We start from the raw sequence: 18663 nt of genomic DNA on the forward strand, positions 1-18663 counted from the left end.
TGTCTCAGTAGTTAAATTGGTTTTGTTAAATATGTAATCTTGTGGGATAGTGGTGTTGTTACTGCCAGTAAAGCATTATTTATATTAGTATATTTGAGTATCAGACTTGCTTGGGAGAATAGGTATGCCTTATAGATTTCAAAGGTAATAAATAGAATAGATTCTTTTCTGATTGCAAGTTAACTATTTTTGAGCTCTTTACACACAGCCAAACCTTATCTGATAGTGTTCTAGGAGCTGGGGATAAAACAGTAAGCGAGATATTCAGCCCCTGCCCTCATAATGGAGCTTACATTCTAGGGGTATTTACTTATTAAAAATAAAAGGCTTTATGTATCCACATTTTGTTTCAAAAATAAAATGTAGATATTGGTAGCACTGTCTCCCCATCTAGCTTTAGAATGTCCAGGTGGAATAATCATGTTATAGAGTTCTTCATTCATGCATATTTATTTGTTAGTTTGTGGTGTTTTGCCTTTTGTCATATTTTGTTAAAATATGAGATAATGTGTTAACATAAGCAGGTTAGAATCTATTACATCAAATGTTTGAGCATCTACTGTGTGTAGTTCACTGTGATAGGTGCTGGTAATTCAAACAGGGAATGGGATGCTATCCCTCTCCTCAGCAGGCTTACAGTGTAGTTGGGGAAATGGAGCACATAAATACAATAGGTAAATAACTCAATACTAATTCAGTTCAACAGATATTTATTGAATGCCTGCTGTGTAGTAGGAGGCACTGGTAACAAGGATGAAAATGACAGGTTCCTGCCCTGAAAGGTTATGGGCAGGTTAAGTCAAATAGGCATTTATAATATAATAGTACAGAAAGTGCTACCGGGCATAGTAGGGTTTCCTAGTCTAAGTTGTGGGGGAGGGAATGGAGTAAGAGTTGATAATATAAGCTTAGACAAAAAAGACACATTGGAGTTAGCCAGGTAAGGAGGAGGGACAAGAGGGGCATAGGAAAATTGTTCCACATAGAAAGGACAACTTTTACAAAAAGCCCAGAGGTAAGAGAGAATTTAGTATGTTAGGGAAACTGCAAATACTTCAGTATGCCTGAAGCATGGAGTATTGTTGAGGAATGGTGAGAGACAAGGCTAGAAAAGAAGGATGAGAAAAATCCTGAAGGACCTCTGGGCTTTTTATTTATCGGGGGGGTTAGTGGGGAGTCGTCAAAGAATTTTAAACATTGGAGGGCACATCATTAGATTCTCATGTAAGGCAGATGATTTGGATGCAATGTGTGCAGCATGGATGGAAGAGGGGGCTCATGTGAAGTGCCCAGAAATTTGGTAGAGAGTATTTAAGGGAATTAAGGGTAATCAGAGTGAAACATTGCAAGAGAACTGAGACAGGGTTTCCTGGAGGCTTTAAAGGGCAATTGACCTAGGTGAAATGAGAGAAAGGAAGCCCTTTTGAATTGGTTGTACATAGCAAAGGTACCTGGCATAGTCCCATAGATTGGTTAAGCAGTAGATTACTGAAGAAGAAGGACTGGTTGGTGATAAAGTTGGAGAGGTTAAATCCTTGATCCCTGGCAAGTCACTGACTGTTTTAGAACAAGACACCATGTCTGCTAGGTCATCTGATAGATTCTAACTCTAGTAACAGCATTTGGGAGGGCCAGGGTAGTTAGTGAGAGGGAATGGCGGGGGTCACATTAGTTAGGATTTAGGGGCAATAATTAGACCTGAATTTTGGTGCAGCTGGCCTTGGCTTACAACACTTAAATCAATTTATTATCTTAATTATAACATTTTAATCAATTTATCTTATTCTCAATATTTTAAAGGTTTTATATGAAACATTCTGAGAATTTTGAACATACTTAGTATTCCACTAAATCTTGGTTTCAGGCTTTTTCCCCTTATTCTCTTTGAAATCTACATAGTTCTGAGCTCAACAATATTTAGAAGTTTGCATGTGACCATTTTCTTACACACTCCCTTAGAATACCCAAGTAGTGTTTGTGTGTTGTATGTCTTTTATTGGTCAAATACATAATTATTAGAAATTTTAGAAAATATAGTGCTTTTAGAGTCACTTGTTAACATGTCAGTGTATAGTCTAGATTTTCTTCATGTGTGTATACATACATGCATACTTAACATACATATATGCATTTCACCAAAAGGGGATCATATTATATAAACTACTTTGTAACTTAATGTGAGCATCTTTCCATGCTAGTAAATAAATAAATTACTCAGTTATCCTCTGAATAAACAGATCAGTGGGGGTGGGGTGAGGGGTAACAACCACCCAAATTTCAAAATCTCATTGAATAATTAAATTTTACCACCTTCCTATTTTTATCAGCTTCAGTATCAGAAACAGCACAGCAGCCATCTGAAGAGCAAAGCAAGTCTCTTGAAAAACCAAAACAAAAAAAGAATCGCTGTTTCATGTGCAGGAAGAAAGTGGGACTTACTGGTAAGGGCCTAAATCACATGGTTTAAAATTAAGATTTTATTTATGATGATGCATGACTTACTATTAATGGCTTCAATTAAGATTGTTTCTGTTCCCATATGAGTTAATAATGGATATGCTTCACCTTCTGAATTTTCTTAAATAAAAGTAGCTTTAATTACATACCTAATAGTGAAATGAATAGCTTTTCTTTTAAAAATTCATTTCAGCTGAGTTTGAGAATATTAGACAGGTAAGGTCAGTGCGCCAGGTGCTGTGAAAGGGCAAAGATATGGCTCCTGCCTTCAGAGAGCCGAAATTGTTGTGTGTGAGAGAATACTTAAGTCCTTGGTGAGCTGTGAAGTACTTTCTCTATGTAAAGTGGCTAGTCACAGGTTGTCATGAGGGTTCAGAGAGCTCATATATGTAAGGTGATAGCCGCGTGCTGCCATGCAATAAGTAATCAATACATGTTGACTACTGTAACAGAGCTGTTAGCTGGGATTGTTATTAAGAGAGGGAGAAGAAAATGTTTGAAATATTACTTGGATATTTGGCAAAGAGAATACATTTAAGTGCAGTCAAATAGATTTCTTTGGGAATTCAGGGATGGGTGTGATTAATTTATATAAAAGAAGAGGAGTAGAGGCCCATCAAAGTCATGAAGGTAGAATATTTCAGCTGGGTCTTGAAAGATGAGTAGGACTTAATAACTGATGGAAATGGGAGCATTTCAGGCAAAAAAAAAAAAAAAAAATACCTTGAACGAAAGCTCACAGAAAGGATAGGGCATGTTTAGGGGACCGTAAAAGGGGATTGTAGCACAAAATATGTGAAGAAGGGGGTTAGATACCACCATAGAGATAAGGCTCATGATGTGTACTGTGGTTAATTGATGGGGAACAGTTGCAGCTATAGTTACCATTTATTCTTTACTATGTGCAAGGCATTGTGCTGAATACTCTGCCTAAGAAATTGGCTTAAGAGGAAATAATTTTTTTTTTTTTTAATTTATTTTTGGCTCCGTTGGGTCTTTGTTGCTGTGCGTGGGCTTTCTCTAGTAACAGCGAGCGGGGGCTACTCTTCATTGCGGTGCATGAGCTTCTCATTGTGGTGGCTTCTCTTGTTGCAGAGCACGTGCTCTAGGTGCGTGGGCTTCAGTAGTTGTGGCACATGGGCTCAGTAGTTGTGGCGCATGGGCTTAGTTGCTCCGTGGCATGTGGGATCTTCCCGGACCAGGGCTCGAACCCGTGTCCCCTGCATTGACAGGCAGATTCTTAACCACTGTGCCACCAGGGAAGCCCGAGATAAGATTTTGAGTAAATTATGTTTTAGGAAGGTTTATCTGGCTAAGGTGTAGATAAAGAGGAAAGGAGATTTACGGTCTGATATCAGAGATGTTTAAGACTGGCCCATGCCTTGGCAAATGTATTTATTTAAAGAATACAGACGTGAACAAGTAAGGCATTTTAAAGTGTACATATTTAGCATCAAATACTGTCTTTCTAAACCTCAGAAACTTCGACTTCATGATTAGAAAGAAGGCTGCGACTTAGTAATTTCTGTCTTGTCAGTCTAGTATTATTCTTGGCTCCATTTTTCATTCATTATTATGAAGTTACAGGGGAATTCCTTGGCGGTCCAGTGGTTAAGACTCCACGCTTTCACTGTCGAGGGCCCAGGTTCAGTCCCTTGTCAGGGAACTAAGATCCCACAAGCCGTGTGGTGCAGCCAAAAATAAAAAAATAAAATTTTAAAAATAAAAGAAAATTATGAAGTTACAGAGTATCTTTTTGAAGTTTAAAAGAATTTGGTAAAGGAAGTTTACATCAAATGTCAATGTTTAAAATATTGATTCCTATGTTCCATTTCCAGCAATTCCATCATACCATAAAATCCTAATTTGGGGGTGCAGGACTGGTTTTATTTAAAGACTATCCACACTGCTTATTTCTCTGTTTTGGCTTCAATTCTTGGGGCATTTCCCTAAAATAAGTAGCATTTATTGCATGTTTACTATATGTTAGGCACTTAATACTTCCTCATTTAATTCTTACTGTAACTGATTCCAAAGTTAGAGATGCAGAAGCTAAGGGTCAGAGAGGCTAAGTAATTTGCCTATGTTAGTAAATAGATTCAGGCTTAGGCAACCGTAACTCCATCTCATGCTCTAAATCACTCAGCCAGATTACAGTTCACCTCTCCATTGGAGGTTAGCCAAGGAAAGCTAATATACTACACTATTTGTTAACAGTTCTGTCAAAAGTTTCATTTCATCTTCCTTAATTAAATCTTAAGATTGCCTTCTGACAGTATGCTTATTTTTTCACATTGTAGTATTTGAGGAGTGTTTCACATTTTCAATTTAGCAACCCTGTTTTTGATAGGAAGCAGTTGTGTCACAGGTGAAAACTTGAGCTCAGAGAAGTGGTTATGACTTGGTCTGCTGATACAAACCTGTATTTGTAGGTAGGAAAAAGAAATGAAGCTATCAGCTATGGATTTTGAGAATGTTACTAGGTTGTGAAACTGCTTGTTTGGAATGATTCTTTAGATTGCTGCCCTAAATATATGATCTTTTTAACATTAATTATGCTAGAGAGTTTAATATTTTTAGACCTTCCATTCAACTCACGTATGTGCATTAATCCATTTTCAGGGTTTGAATGTCGGTGTGGAAATGTTTACTGTGGTGTACACCGTTACTCAGATGTACACAATTGCTCTTACAATTACAAAGCTGATGCTGCTGAGAAAATCAGAAAAGAAAATCCAGTAGTTGTTGGTGAAAAGATCCAGAAGATTTGAACTCCTGGAATACAAAATCCTTTGACCATCTGCAAACTAAAAATTGACTTGAGGTTTTTTTTCCTAGTCATTGGGAATGTAGAGCAATGTATCTTGCATAGGCCTTTTAATCATGCATGTCATCAGAAGAATAGATTTTTGTTTTTGTTTTGAAAATGACTCTGAACATTTATTTACATTGCAGTTTCTGTGGCTGAAAAGACTTAAGTAAACTTTACAAGTATTATCCTTTTAAGATCATTTTAATTTTAGTTGAGTGCAGAGGGCTTTTATAACAAACGTGGAGAAATGTCGGAGGGCTGTGATTTTTCCAGTATTAAACATGCATGCGTTAATCTTGCAGTTTATTTTCTCATTGTGTATGTATATATAGCTTTTCTCTGCAGCACGATTTCTCTTTTGATAAATGCCCTTTAGGGCACAACTAGTTATCAGTAACTGAATGTATCTTAATCATTATGGCTGCTTCTGTTTTTCATTAACAAAGGTTATACATATGTTAGCATATAGTTTCTTTGCACCCACTATTTATGTCTGAATCATTTGTCACAGGAGAGTGTGTGCTGATGAGATTCTAAGTTTGTGTGTTTTTAAATTTTTTTGAGCGAGGGAAGGAAAAGCTGTATGCATTTCATTGCTGACTGCAGGTTTCTTTCAGATTACGTTCATTGGTCTGTGTGTATACAATATGAAGAATGATCTGAAGTAATTGTGCTGTATTTATGTTTATCTACCAGTCTTTGATTAAATAAAAAGGAAAACCATAATGTTCCCTTGTATTACTTTTTCTCTTATTCTTTCTGGTGTAGTTCATTTTGACTTTTGGTCCTTCAGTTTTCTACTTTACTTAATTTTGTGAGATGAACTCACATCTGTTTGTGAGTAATCTTAGGATGACAAACTGTGATCTTACATTCCTGTGAGTTGAACATGTCGTATTTTCTAGCTCTTGTCTGATTCTCTGTTCTGAACTCTGTCACACTGAATTAGCATCTAGTAGAAGCTTCGTTTTGGTAGGATTAGAGAAACAGAAACAGCATAACTCAAACACGGCAATTGGAGAATTGTGAAGTAGAAAGACCTCCAAAAGACCATTTGTCCTGTGGTTTCAAACTTACCTGGCCGCCAACCTTTTTAAAACTTGAAATATTATGTAAAACAGATTAAAATAGTATTTTACAGTACAAATGTCTATGTTTACATTTGTTTGCTTACTACTTGTATACTGTATCTTAGTATGTATATTCTACCTTCATATGTAATGATGGCTTAGCATTGAAATCTGTAAATGAGAGAAAACCATTATGACTATCTCAATAGATCCAGTTAAAGTATTCAATAGAATTTAATACCCATTCATGATAAAAACCCTTGATAAATTAGGACTAAAAAGGAATTCCCTTAAGGTGATAATTTCTATGTAAAACCAAATAAACAAAAGACAAGCATCTTCCAAAAAGAGGAAAATTCATTTCCCTTTAAAGCCAGAAACAAAGGGCTGGTTTTCCACTATCAGTGCTTATATTCAAAATCATGTCAGAGATCCTAGCCAATTTTATAAGAAATAGAAAGTAGGAAACTCATTATTTGTACATTACATGTTTGTTTTTTTAGAAAGCCCAAATAAATCTAAAGAGAAAGTACCAGAAATACAGGGTTTTGTTAGGTGGTAGGTGTAACATTAATTTTCAGAAGGCAGATGCATTTCTTTATAGCAGAAACAACTAGAAAACTGGAGGACATCTTTTTACAATACAAAGTACCTAGGAAATTAACAATGTATGTTGAAGACCTCTTTAAGAAAAAATGCTTAAACATTATTAAGAGATAACTAAGACCTCAAAAAATAGACATGTTCGTGGCTAGGCAGACAATATCATGAAGATGTCATTTGTACCCAAATAGACCTGTAGATTCAAAGCAATTCCTATCAAAAATCCCACCAAGTTTTCTCCTGGAACTTATTAAAGTGATTCTAAAGTAAAAGATAAAGGAGAGCAAAAGGCTAGGACATTTCAGAAAGGAAAGAGCAGGGAGGTGGGCATTTTTCCTGCTGATGTTAAGACTCACTATGAAGCCATGTTAATTAAAATAGTGTGGTATTAGCTAAGGGCTATACAGAATCCCAGTAGATTAGACCAAAATGCCCAGAAAAAGCCATGCATGAGCTGAACTTGGTATAAGAGAGATGGGACACCACACGGGGGAAAGGAGACTGTTAGATACTGAGAGCACAACTGGTTATCAGTGTGGAAAAAGGTGAAAATTGATCCCTATGTCATACCATAGGGGGGAAAAAATAATGTCTTAAATGTAAAACAATTTTTAAACTCTCAAAAAAAATAAATAAAGATGATTACTGCTTAGACCTTGGGATACAGAAGGACTGTTTAAGACACAAAGCATTAACTGAAAGTATTATTGATGAATTTGTCTATTAAAATGAGGCATTTTAAACCAAAAATACCTTAAGCTATCTTCAAAGAAAGGGAAAAGCCAAGTTACAAACCAGGAGAAGTTACAGTGCAAATCAAGACCATAGTAAAATACTATTTTACACTCATTCAATTGGCAAAAATTTTAAAGTCTGGCAGTATCTAGTGTTGGAGGGATTCCACATAATCTCTTAAAGGTTCCTGATATTAACCAAAAGTGGTTCAATCCTTCAAATGCTTTGGTAATTAATACCTTTTAAAGTTGGACTTTCAAACATCCTATAATCCAGAAATTTTACTCCTAAGTGTATACCCAAGACAGACTTGCACATAGGTGTAACAGGAGACACATAGGAATTTTCATAGCATTGTTTACAGAAAGCAAAAATCCAGAAACCACTCAAGTCCCCATTGAAGAATGATGGGTAAATAAAATGTGATACATTCTTACAATGGAATAGAAATATAGTGATCAGAACTAGAGATCCCTAGAGACAACAAAATAAAAGTACCAGATAGTAAGCCAAAATACACCTTTTTGCAAGTCACATAGATGGAATTTATATGAAGAGAAAGCAGGGTAGTGATGACAGAATTCAGTATGATATCCTTAGATGGGAAGAGGCCAGGCATGTGGTACCATATGATCAAGGCCTTGACTTTTCTAGGCATAACTAAAAGGCTATGTGTGAGCCAATGCTGAGAGTCTTATGAACCAAGAATTACGATTAATCCAATTTCCTGTACCTGAAGTCCAAAGTCATAATTATGAATCTTTTTTATGACCACATGTTAAAATCGGGAGTTTTGGCGATTATTTGTTTGTTGTTGTTACTTTTTTTTTTCTCCATGCACATGGTTTATTCTTAAAAAATTTTATTGAATATTTAGGAAAAAGTCCAAAATACAGGTAAATAAGTCAAAAGAGGTAATCCTTTTTTAAGATAATTATACAAATTGCTTAATTGCGACTTTAGTTCTAAGTAACTCAGCTTACTAGTATGGCTGACCATTTCTAATGTAGATGGTTAGTTGTTTGATGGGGTTTCTAGATAAAACACCAAAACCATGATTCATGAAAAAAATTTTTAAGTTGGACTTTTTTACAATTAAAAATTGTTCTGCAAAAGACATTGTTAAGAGAACAAAAAGACAAGCCACAGACTGGGAGAAAATAGCAAAACACATCTTACAAAAGACTTCTAAATATAAAAATAACTCTTAACTGTATGAAAACAACCCAATTAAAAAGTGGTCAAAATATCAAGACACCTCATCAAAGAAGATATAGATGGCAAATAAGCAAATGAAAAGATGGTCAACATAATATGTCATTGGAGAATTGCAAATTAAAATGAGATAGCACTACATACCTATTAGAATAGCTAAAATCCAAAACAACACCAAATGCTATTGAGGATGTGGAGCAACAAGAACTCTCATTCATTGGTGATGGGAATGCAACAAGGGACAGAAGAAAGTTTGGCAGTTTCTTAAAGCTAATCATAGTCTTACAACCTAGCAATTGCACTCCTAGGTATTTGTCCAATGAATTAAAAACTATGTCCACTCAGAAATCTGTACCCAAATGTTTTTAGAAGTTTTATCCATAATTGCCAAAAACTGGAAGCAACGAAGATGTCCTTCAGATGTACCAATAAACTGTGGTATATCTATATAATGGAACAGTATTCAGCAATAAAAAGAAATGGGCTGTCAAGGCACAAAAAAACATGGAGGAACTTTAAATATATTGCTCAGTGAAATACGCTGTCTGAAAAGGCTTGCTACTATATGACATTCTGGAAAATGCAAAACTAGAAACAGTGAAGAGTGGTGGCTATGGGTTCAGGTAGAGGAAGGAAGGAATAAATGGGTGAAGCACGGGATTTTAAGGCAGTGAAACAGTCTACATGACACTGTAATGGTGTATACATAACAGTATGCATTTGTCCAAACTCATAGAACTGTACAACACAAAAAGCAGAACCCTGGGAATTCCCTGGTGGTCCAGTGGTTAGGACTGGGCACTTGCACAGCCAGGGGCCCAGGTTCGATCCCTGATTGGGGAACTCAGATCCCACAAGCCATGAGGCACAGCCAAAAAAAAAAAACCCTAAGGTAGACCATGGACTTTAGTTAATAATATTGTAGAGGGAGGGGCAAGATGGCGGAAGAGTAAGACGCGGAGATCACCTTCCTCCCCACAGATACATGAGAAATACATCTACACGTGGAACTGCTCCTACAGAACACCCACTGAACGCTGGCAGAAGACGTCAGACCTCCCAAAAGGCAAGAAAATCCCCACGTACTTGGGTAGGGCAAAAGAAAAAAGAAATAACAGAGACAAAAGAATAGGGACGGGACCTGCACCAGTGGGAGGGAGCTGTGAAGGAGGAAAGGTTTCCACACACTAGGAAGCCCCTTCGTGGGCAGAGACTGCGGGTAGCAGAGGGGGGAAGCTTCGGAGCCACGGAGGAGAGCGCAGCCACATTGGTGCGGAGGGCAAAGTGGAGATTCCCGCACAGAGGAGCGGTGCCGACCAGCACTCACCAGCCCGAGAGGCTTGTCTGCTCAGCTGCCGGGGCGGGCGGGGCCTGGGAGCTGGGGCTCGGGCTTCGGTGCTAGCTGGGAGGGAGTCCGGGAAAAAGACTGCAGCTGCCAAAGAGGCAAGAGAATTTTTCTTGCCTCTTTGTTTCGCGGCGCGCAAGGAGAGGGGATTCAGAGCGCCGCCTAAACGAGCTCCAGAGACGGGCGCGAGCCGCGGCTATCAGCGCGGATCCCACAGCAACAGGGACGCAGAGGGAAAAACGGAGAGATTCCCGCACAGAGGCTCGGCGCCGAGCAGCACTCACCAGCCCGAGAGGCTTGTCTGCTCACCCGCCGGGGCGGGCGGGGGCTGGGAGCTGAGGCGCGGGCTTCGGTCGGATCCCAGGGAGAGGACTGGGGTTGGCTGCGTGAACACAGCCTGAAGGGTCTAGCGCACCACAACTAGCCGGGAGGGTGCACGAGAAAAAGTCTGCAGCTGCCAAAGAGGCAGGAGACTTTTTCTTGCCTCTTTGTTTCGCGGCGTGCAAGGAGAGGGGATTCAGATCGCCACTTAAACGAACTCCAGAGACGGGCGCGAGCCGCGGCTATCAGCGCGGACCCCAGAGACGGGCATGAGACGCTAAGGCTGCTGCTGCCGCCACCAAACAGCCTGTGGGCGAGCACAGGTCATTCTCCACACCGCCCCTCCCGGGAGCCTGTGCAGCCCGCCACGGCCAGGCTGCCGTAATCCGGGGACAACTTCCCCGGGAGAGCGCACGGCGCGCCTCAGGCTGCTGCAACCTCACGCCGGCTTCTGCCGCCGCAGGCTCGCCCCGCCTCCTCTGTACCGCTCCCTCCCCCCGGCCTGACGGAGCCAGAGCCCCCGAATCAGCTGCTCCTTTAACCCCGTTCCGTCTGGGCGGGGAACAGACGCCCTCAGGGGACCTACATGCAGAGGCGGGTCCAAATCCAAAGCTGAACCCCGGGAGCTGTACGAACAAAGAAGAGAAAGGGAAATCTCTCCCAGCAGCCTCAGAAGCAGCGGATTAAAGCTCCACAAACAACTTGATGTGCCTGCATCTGTTGAATACCTGAATAGACAACGAATCATCCCAAATTTAGGAGATGGACTTTGGGAGCAGGATATATTAACTTTTCCCCTTTTCCTTTTTTTTGTGAGTGTAGATGTGTATGCTTCTGGGTGAGATTTTGTCTGTATAGCTTTGCTCTCACCGTTAGTCCTAGGGTTAGGTCCGTCCGTTTTTTTTTTTTGGCTTAAAAATTTTTTTTTTTTCCCTAATAAATGTTTTCTTAATAATTTTTTCCTTATTTTCTATTTTTAAAAAAAAATTTTAATAAGTTTTTTCATATTTTTTATTTTAAAAAATTTAAAAAAATTTTTTTAATAAATTTTTTCTAAATAATTTTTTTCTTATTTTTAGTATAAAAAAATTAATAAATCTATTTTTAAAAATTAAAAAAAATTTTTTTTCTTAATAAATTTACTCTTAATAATTTTTTTTTTCTTATTTTTTATTATAATTGCTTTATTTTATTTTATTTTATCTTCTTTTTTTCTTTCTTTCCATTTTTTCTCCCTTTTATTCTGAGCCGTGTGGATGAAAGGCTCTTGGTGCTCCAGCCAGGCATCAGGGCTGTGCCTCTGAGGTGGGAGAGCCAACTTCAGGACACTGGTCCACAAGAGACCTCCCAGCTCCACGTAATACCAAACAGTGAAAATCTCTCACAGATCTCCATCTCAACATCAAGACCCAGCTTCACTCAACGACCAGCAAGCTACAGTGCTGGCCACCCTATGCCAAACAACTAGCAAGACAGGAACACAGCCCCATCCATTAACAGAGAGGCTGCCTAAAATCATAATAAGGCCACAGACACCCCAAAACACACCACCAGACGTGGACGAACCCACCAGAAAGACAACATCCAGCCTCATCCACCAGAACACAGGCACTAGTTCCCTCCACCAGAAAACCTACACAACCCACTGAACCAACCTTAGCCACTGGGGACAGATACCAAAAACAACGGGAACTACGAACCTGCAGCCTGTGAAAAGGAGACCCCAAACACAGTAAGATAAGCAAAATGAGAAGACAGAAAAACACACAGCAGATGAAGGAGCAGGGTCAAAACACACCAGACCTAACAAATGAAGAGGAAATAGGTAGTCTACCTGAAAAAGAATTCAGAATAATGATAGTAAGGATGATCCAAAGTCTTGGAAATAGAATAGACAAAATGCAAGAAACATTTAACAAGGACGTAGAAGAACTAAAGAGGAACCAAGAAACGATGACAAGCACAATAAATGAAATTAAAAATACTCTAGATGGGATCAATAGCAGAATAACTGAGGCAGAAGAACGGATAAGTGACCTGGAAGATAAAATGGTGGAAATAACTACTGCAGACCAGAATAAAGAAAAAAGAATGAAAAGAACTGAGGACAGTCTCAGAGACCTCTGGGACAACATTAAACGCACCAACATTCGAATTATAGGGGTCCCAGAAGAAGAAGAGAAAAAGAAAGGGACTGAGAAAATATTTGAAGAGATTATAGTTGAAAACTTCCCTAATATGGGAAAGGAAATAGTTAATCAAGTCCTGGAAGCACAGAGAGTCCCATACAGGATAAATCCAAGGAGAAACACACCAAGACACATATTAATCAAACTATCAAAAATTAAATATAAGGAAAACATATTAAAAGCAGCAAGGGAAAAACAACAGATAACACACAAGGGCATCCCCATAAGGTTAACAGCTGATCTTTCAGCAGAAACGCTGCAAGCCAGAAGGGAGTGGCAGGATATACTTAAAGTGATGAAGGAGAAAAACCTACAACCAAGATTACTCTACCCAGCAAGGATCTCATTCAGATTTGATGGAGAAATTAAAACCTTTACAGACAAGCAAAAGCTGAGAGAGTTCAGCACCACCAAACCAGCTTTACAACAAATGCTAAAGGAACTTCTCTAGGCAAGAAACACAAGAGAAGGAAAACACCTACAATAACAAACCCAAAACATTTAAGAAAATGGGAATAGGAACATACATATCGATAATTACCTTAAATGTAAATGGATTAAATGCTCCCACCAAAAGACACAGACTGGCTGAATGGATACAAAAACAAGACCCATATATATGCTGTCTACAAGAGACCCACTTCAGACCTAGAGACACATACAGACTGAAAGTGAGGGGATGGAAAAAGATATTCCATGCAAATGGAAATCAAAAGAAAGCTGGAGTAGCAATTCTCATATCAGACAAAATAGACTTTAAAATAAAGACAATTACAAGAGACAAAGACGGACACTATATAATGATCAAGGGATCGATCCAAGAGGAAGGTATAACAATTGTAAATATTTATGCACCCAACATAGGAGCACCTCAATACATAAGGCAAATACTAACAGCCATAAAAGGGGAAATCGACAGTAACACAATCATAGTAGGGGACTTTAACACCCCACTTTCACCAATGGACAGATCATCCAAAATGAAAATAAATAAGGAAACACAAGCTTTAAATGATACATTAAACAAGATGGACTTAATTGATATTTATAGGACATTCCACCCAAAAACAACAGAATACACATTTTTCTCAAGTGCTCATGGAACATTCTCCAGGATAGATCATATCTTGGGTCACAAATCAAGCCTTGGTAAATTTAAAAAAATTGAAATCGTATCAAGTATCTTTTCCGACCACAACGCTATGAGACTAGATATCAATTACAGGAAAAGATCTGTAAAAAATACAAACACATGGAGGCTACACAATACACTACTTAATAACGAAGTGATCACTGAAGAAATCAAAGGGGAAATCAAAAAATACCTAGAAACAAATGACAATGGAGACACGACGATCCAAAACCTATGGGATGCAGCAAAAGCAGTTCTAAGAGGGAAGTTTATAGCAATACAAGCCTACATCAAGAAACAGGAAACATCTCGAATAAACAACCTAACCTTGCACCTAAAGCAATTAGAGAAAGAAGAACAAAAAAAACCCAAAGCTAGCAGAAGGAAAGAAATCATAAAGATCAGATCAGAAATAAATGAAAAAGAAATGAAGGAAACAATAGCAAAAATCAATGAAACTAAAAGCTGGTTCTTTGAGAAGATAAACAAAATTGATAAACCATTAGCCAGACTCATCAAGAGAAAAAAGGAGAAGACTCAAATTAATAGAATTAGAAATGAAAAAGGAGAAGTAACGACTGACACTGCAGAAATACAAACGATCATAAGAGATTACTACAAGCAACTCTATGCCAATAAAATGGACAACCTGGAAGAAATGGACAGATTCTTAGAAATGCACAACCTGCCGAGACTGAACCAGGAAGAAATAGAAAATATGAACAGACCAATCACAAGCACTGAAATTGAAACTGTGATTAAAAATCTTCCAACACACAAAAGCCCAGGACCAGATGGCTTCACAGGCGAATTCTATCAAACATTTAGAGAAGAGCTAACACCTATCCTTCTCAAACTCTTCCAAAATATTGCAGAGGGAGGAACACTCCCCAACTCATTCTACGAGGCCACCATCACCCTGATACCAAAACCAGGCAAAGATGTCACAAAGAAAGAAAACTACAGGCCAATATCACTGATGAACATAGATGCAAAAATCCTCAACAAAATACTAGCAAACAGAATCCAACAGCACATTAAAAGGATCATACACCATGATCAAGTGGGGTTTATTCCAGGAATGCAAGGATTCTTCAATATACGCAAATCAATCAACGTGATACATCATATTAACAAATTGAAGGAGAAAAACCATATGATCATCTCAATAGATGCAGAGAAAGCTTTCGACAAAATTCAACACCCATTTATGATAAAAGTCCTGCAGAAAGTAGGCATAGAGGGAACTTTCCTCAACATAATAAAGGCCGTATATGATAAACCCACAGCCAACATTGTCCTCAATGGTGAAAAACTGAAACCATTTCCACTAAGATCAGGAACAAGACAAGGTTGCCCACTCTCACCACTATTATTCAACATAGTTTTGGAAGTGTTAGCCACAGCAATCAGAGAAGAAAAAGAAATAAAAGGAATCCAAATCGGAAAAGAAGAAGTAAAGCTGTCACTGTTTGCAGATGACATGATACTATACATAGAGAATCCAAAAGATGCTACCAGAAAACTACTAGAGCTAATCAATGAATTTGGTAAAGTAGCAGGATACAAAATTAATGCACAGAAATCTCTTGCATTCCTGTATACTAATGATGAAAAATCTGAAAGTGAAATTAAGAAAACACTCCCGTTTACCATTGCAACAAAAAGAATAAAATACCTAGGAATAAACCTACCTAAGGAGACAAAAGACCTGTATGCAGAAAATTATAGGACACTGATGAAAGAAATTAAAGATGATACAAATAGATGGAGAGATATACCATGTTCTTGGATTGGAAGAATCAACATTGTGAAAATGACTCTGCTACCCAAAGCAATCTACAGATTCAATGCAATCCCTATCAAACTACCACTGGCATTTTTCACAGAACTAGAACAAAAAATTTCACAATTTGTATGGAAACACAAAAGACCCCGAATAGCCAAAGCAATCTTGAGAACGAAAAATGGAGCTGGAGGAATCAGGCTCCCTGACTTCAGACTATATTACAAAGCTACAGTAATCAAGACAGTTTGGTACTGGCACAAAAACAGAAATATAGATCAATGGAACAGGATAGAAAGCCCAGAGATAAGCCCACGCACATATGGTCACCTTATCTTTGATAAAGGAGGCAAGCATATACAGTGGAGAAAAGACAGCTTCTTCAATAAGTGGTGCTGGGAAAATTGGACAGGTACATGTAAAAGTATGAAATTAGAACACTCCCTAACACCATACACAAAAATAAACTCAAAATGGATTAAAGACCTAAGTGTAAGGCCAGACACTATCAAACTCTTAGAGGAAAACATAGGCAGAACACTGTATGACATAAGTCACAGCAAGATCCTTTTTGACCCCGGTCCTAGAGAAATGGAAATAAAAACACAAATAAACAAATGGGACCTAATGAAACTTAAAAGCTTTTGCACAGCAAAGGAAACCATAAACAAGACCAAAAGACAACCCTCAGAATGGGAGAAAATATTTGCAAATGAAGCAACGGACAAAGGATTAATCTCCAAGATTTACAAGCAGCTCATGCAGCTCAATAACAAAAAAACAAACAACCCAATCCAAAAATGGGCAGAAGACCTAAATAGACATTTCTCCAAAGAAGAGATACAGATTGCCAACAGACACATGAAAGAATGCTCAACATCATTAATCATTAGAGAAATGCAAATCAAAACTACAATGAGGTATCATCTCACACCGGTCAGAATGGCCATCATCAAAAAATCTAGAAACAATAAATGCTGGAGAGGGTGTGGAGAAAAGGGAACACTCTTGCACTGTTGGTGGGAATGTAAATTGATACAGCCACTATGGAGAACAGTATGGAGGTTCCTTAAAAAACTAAAAATAGAACTACCATATGACCCAGCAATCCCACTACTGGGCATATACCCTGAGAAAACCATAATTCAGAAAGAGTCATGTACCAAAATATTCATTGCAGCTCTGTTTACAATAGCCAGGACATGGAAGCAACCTAGGTGTCCATCATCGGATGAATGGATAAAGAAGATGTGGCACATATATACAATGGAATATTACTCAGCCATAAAAAGAAATGAAATGGAGGTGTTTGTAATGAGGTGGATGGAGTTAGAGTCTGTCATACAGAGTGAAGTAAGTCAGAAAGAGAAAAACAAATACAGTATGCTAACACATATATATGGAATCTAAGGGAAAAAAAAAAAAAAAAAAAGAGGTCATGAAGAACCTAGTGGCAAGATGGGAATAAAGACACAGACCTACTAGAGAATGGACTTGAGGATATGGGGAGGGGGAGGGGTGAGATGTGACAGGGTGAGAGAGTGTCATGGACATATATACACTACCAAATGTAAAATAGATAGCTAGTGGGAAGCAGCCGCATAGCACAGGGAGATCAGCTCGGTGCTTTGTGACCACCTAGAGGGGTGGGATAGGGAGGGTGGGAGGGAGGGAGATGCAAGAGGGAAGAGATATGGCAACATATGTATATGTGTAACTGATTCACTTTGTTGTAAAGCAGAAGCTAGCACACCATTGTAAAGCAATTATACTTCAATAAAGATGTTTAAAAAAAAAAATAATAATAATAATAATATTGTATCAATACTTGTTTATCAATGATGACAAATGTACCATACAAATCCAAGATGTTAATAATAGAGGAAACTGTGTCAGGGCAGGGGCGTATATGAGAACTCTTTGTACTTTCTGCTTAATTTTTCTGTGAACCCAACACTGCTGTAAAAAATAAAGTCTATTAGTTAAAAAGACAAGGAAGATGGCTGTCCTCTGTCGGAAGGTTCAGACAACTCTGTAGAGACCCCTGCAGAAGATGCCTGGGACTGCTGCTTCTGGCTCTCTGGTTTGGTCTACTTTTAGGTAGCATAGCAAACCTTTCACCTTAAAAAAAAAAAAAGTCACGTTAAATTTCAGGGCCATGGGGCACCACTACATACAGCAGAGTCTATAGGTGTACTGTCTAGTAGAGTAACCACTAGTTTATATGTGGCTTTTTAAATTTAAGAGACTTCCCTGGGGGCGCAGTGGTTAAGAATCTGCCTGCCAATACAGGGGACACGGGTTCGAGCCCTGGTCCGGGAAGATCCCACATGCCGCGGAGCAACTAAACCTGTGCGCCACAGCTACTGAGCCTGCGCTCTAGAGCCCATGAGCCACGACTACTGAAGCCCGCGCGCCGAGAGCCCATGCTCCCATGCTCCACAACAAGAGAGGCCACCGCAATGAGAAGACCGCGCACTGTGATAAGACCGCGCACCGCAGCGAAGAGTAGCCCCCGCTCACGGCAACTAGAGAAAGCCTGCGCGCAGTAAGACCCAAGGCAGCCAATAATTAATTAATTAAATACATTTATTAAAATTTTTTTTAATTTAAATTTAAAAAATTTTTAAATTTATTAAAAATTTTTAAATTTATTTTTTATTTTTATTTTTGGCTGCATTGGGTCTCTATTGCTGTGCACGGGCTTTCTCTAGTTGTGGTGAGCAGGGGCTACTTTTCGTTGTGGTGCGCGGGCTTCTCATTGTGGCGGCTTCTCTTGTTGAAGAGCATGGGCTCTAGGCGTGTGGGCTTCAGTAGTTGTGGCACATGGGCACTAGAGCACAGGCTCAGTAGTTGTGGCTCCCGGGCTCTAGAGCGCAGGCTCAGTAGTTGTGGCTCGCGGGCTCTAGAGTGCAGGCTCAGTAGTTGTGGCGCACGGGCTTAGTTGCTCTGCAGCATGTGGGAGCTTGCCGGGCCAGGGCTCGAACCCGTGTGCCCT

The 18663-nt window shown here is 39.0% G+C and overlaps 1 protein-coding gene across 5 annotated transcripts in view; it reads left to right on the plus strand.

Annotated features, from left to right (window-relative positions):
* Positions 1-5995, plus strand: part of ZFAND6 (zinc finger AN1-type containing 6) — a 74983-nt gene extending 68988 nt beyond the window's left edge. For 4 of the 5 annotated variants that reach the window (XM_061181719.1, XM_061181718.1, XM_061181717.1 and 1 more), the window contains 2 exons: positions 2328-2441; positions 5080-5995. In XM_061181719.1, coding sequence (XP_061037702.1) covers positions 2328-2441; positions 5080-5228 — 263 coding nt within the window. In that variant the 3' untranslated portion in view covers positions 5229-5995. The remainder of the gene's footprint in view (positions 1-2327; positions 2442-5079) is intronic. The other variant, XM_061181721.1, reaches the window with a different exon arrangement.
* The last annotated feature ends 12668 nt before the right edge of the window (positions 5996-18663 follow it).

Source organism: Eubalaena glacialis, chromosome 2 (genome assembly GCF_028564815.1).
Source record: "Eubalaena glacialis isolate mEubGla1 chromosome 2, mEubGla1.1.hap2.+ XY, whole genome shotgun sequence".
Classification (NCBI taxonomy): domain Eukaryota; kingdom Metazoa; phylum Chordata; class Mammalia; order Artiodactyla; family Balaenidae; genus Eubalaena; species Eubalaena glacialis.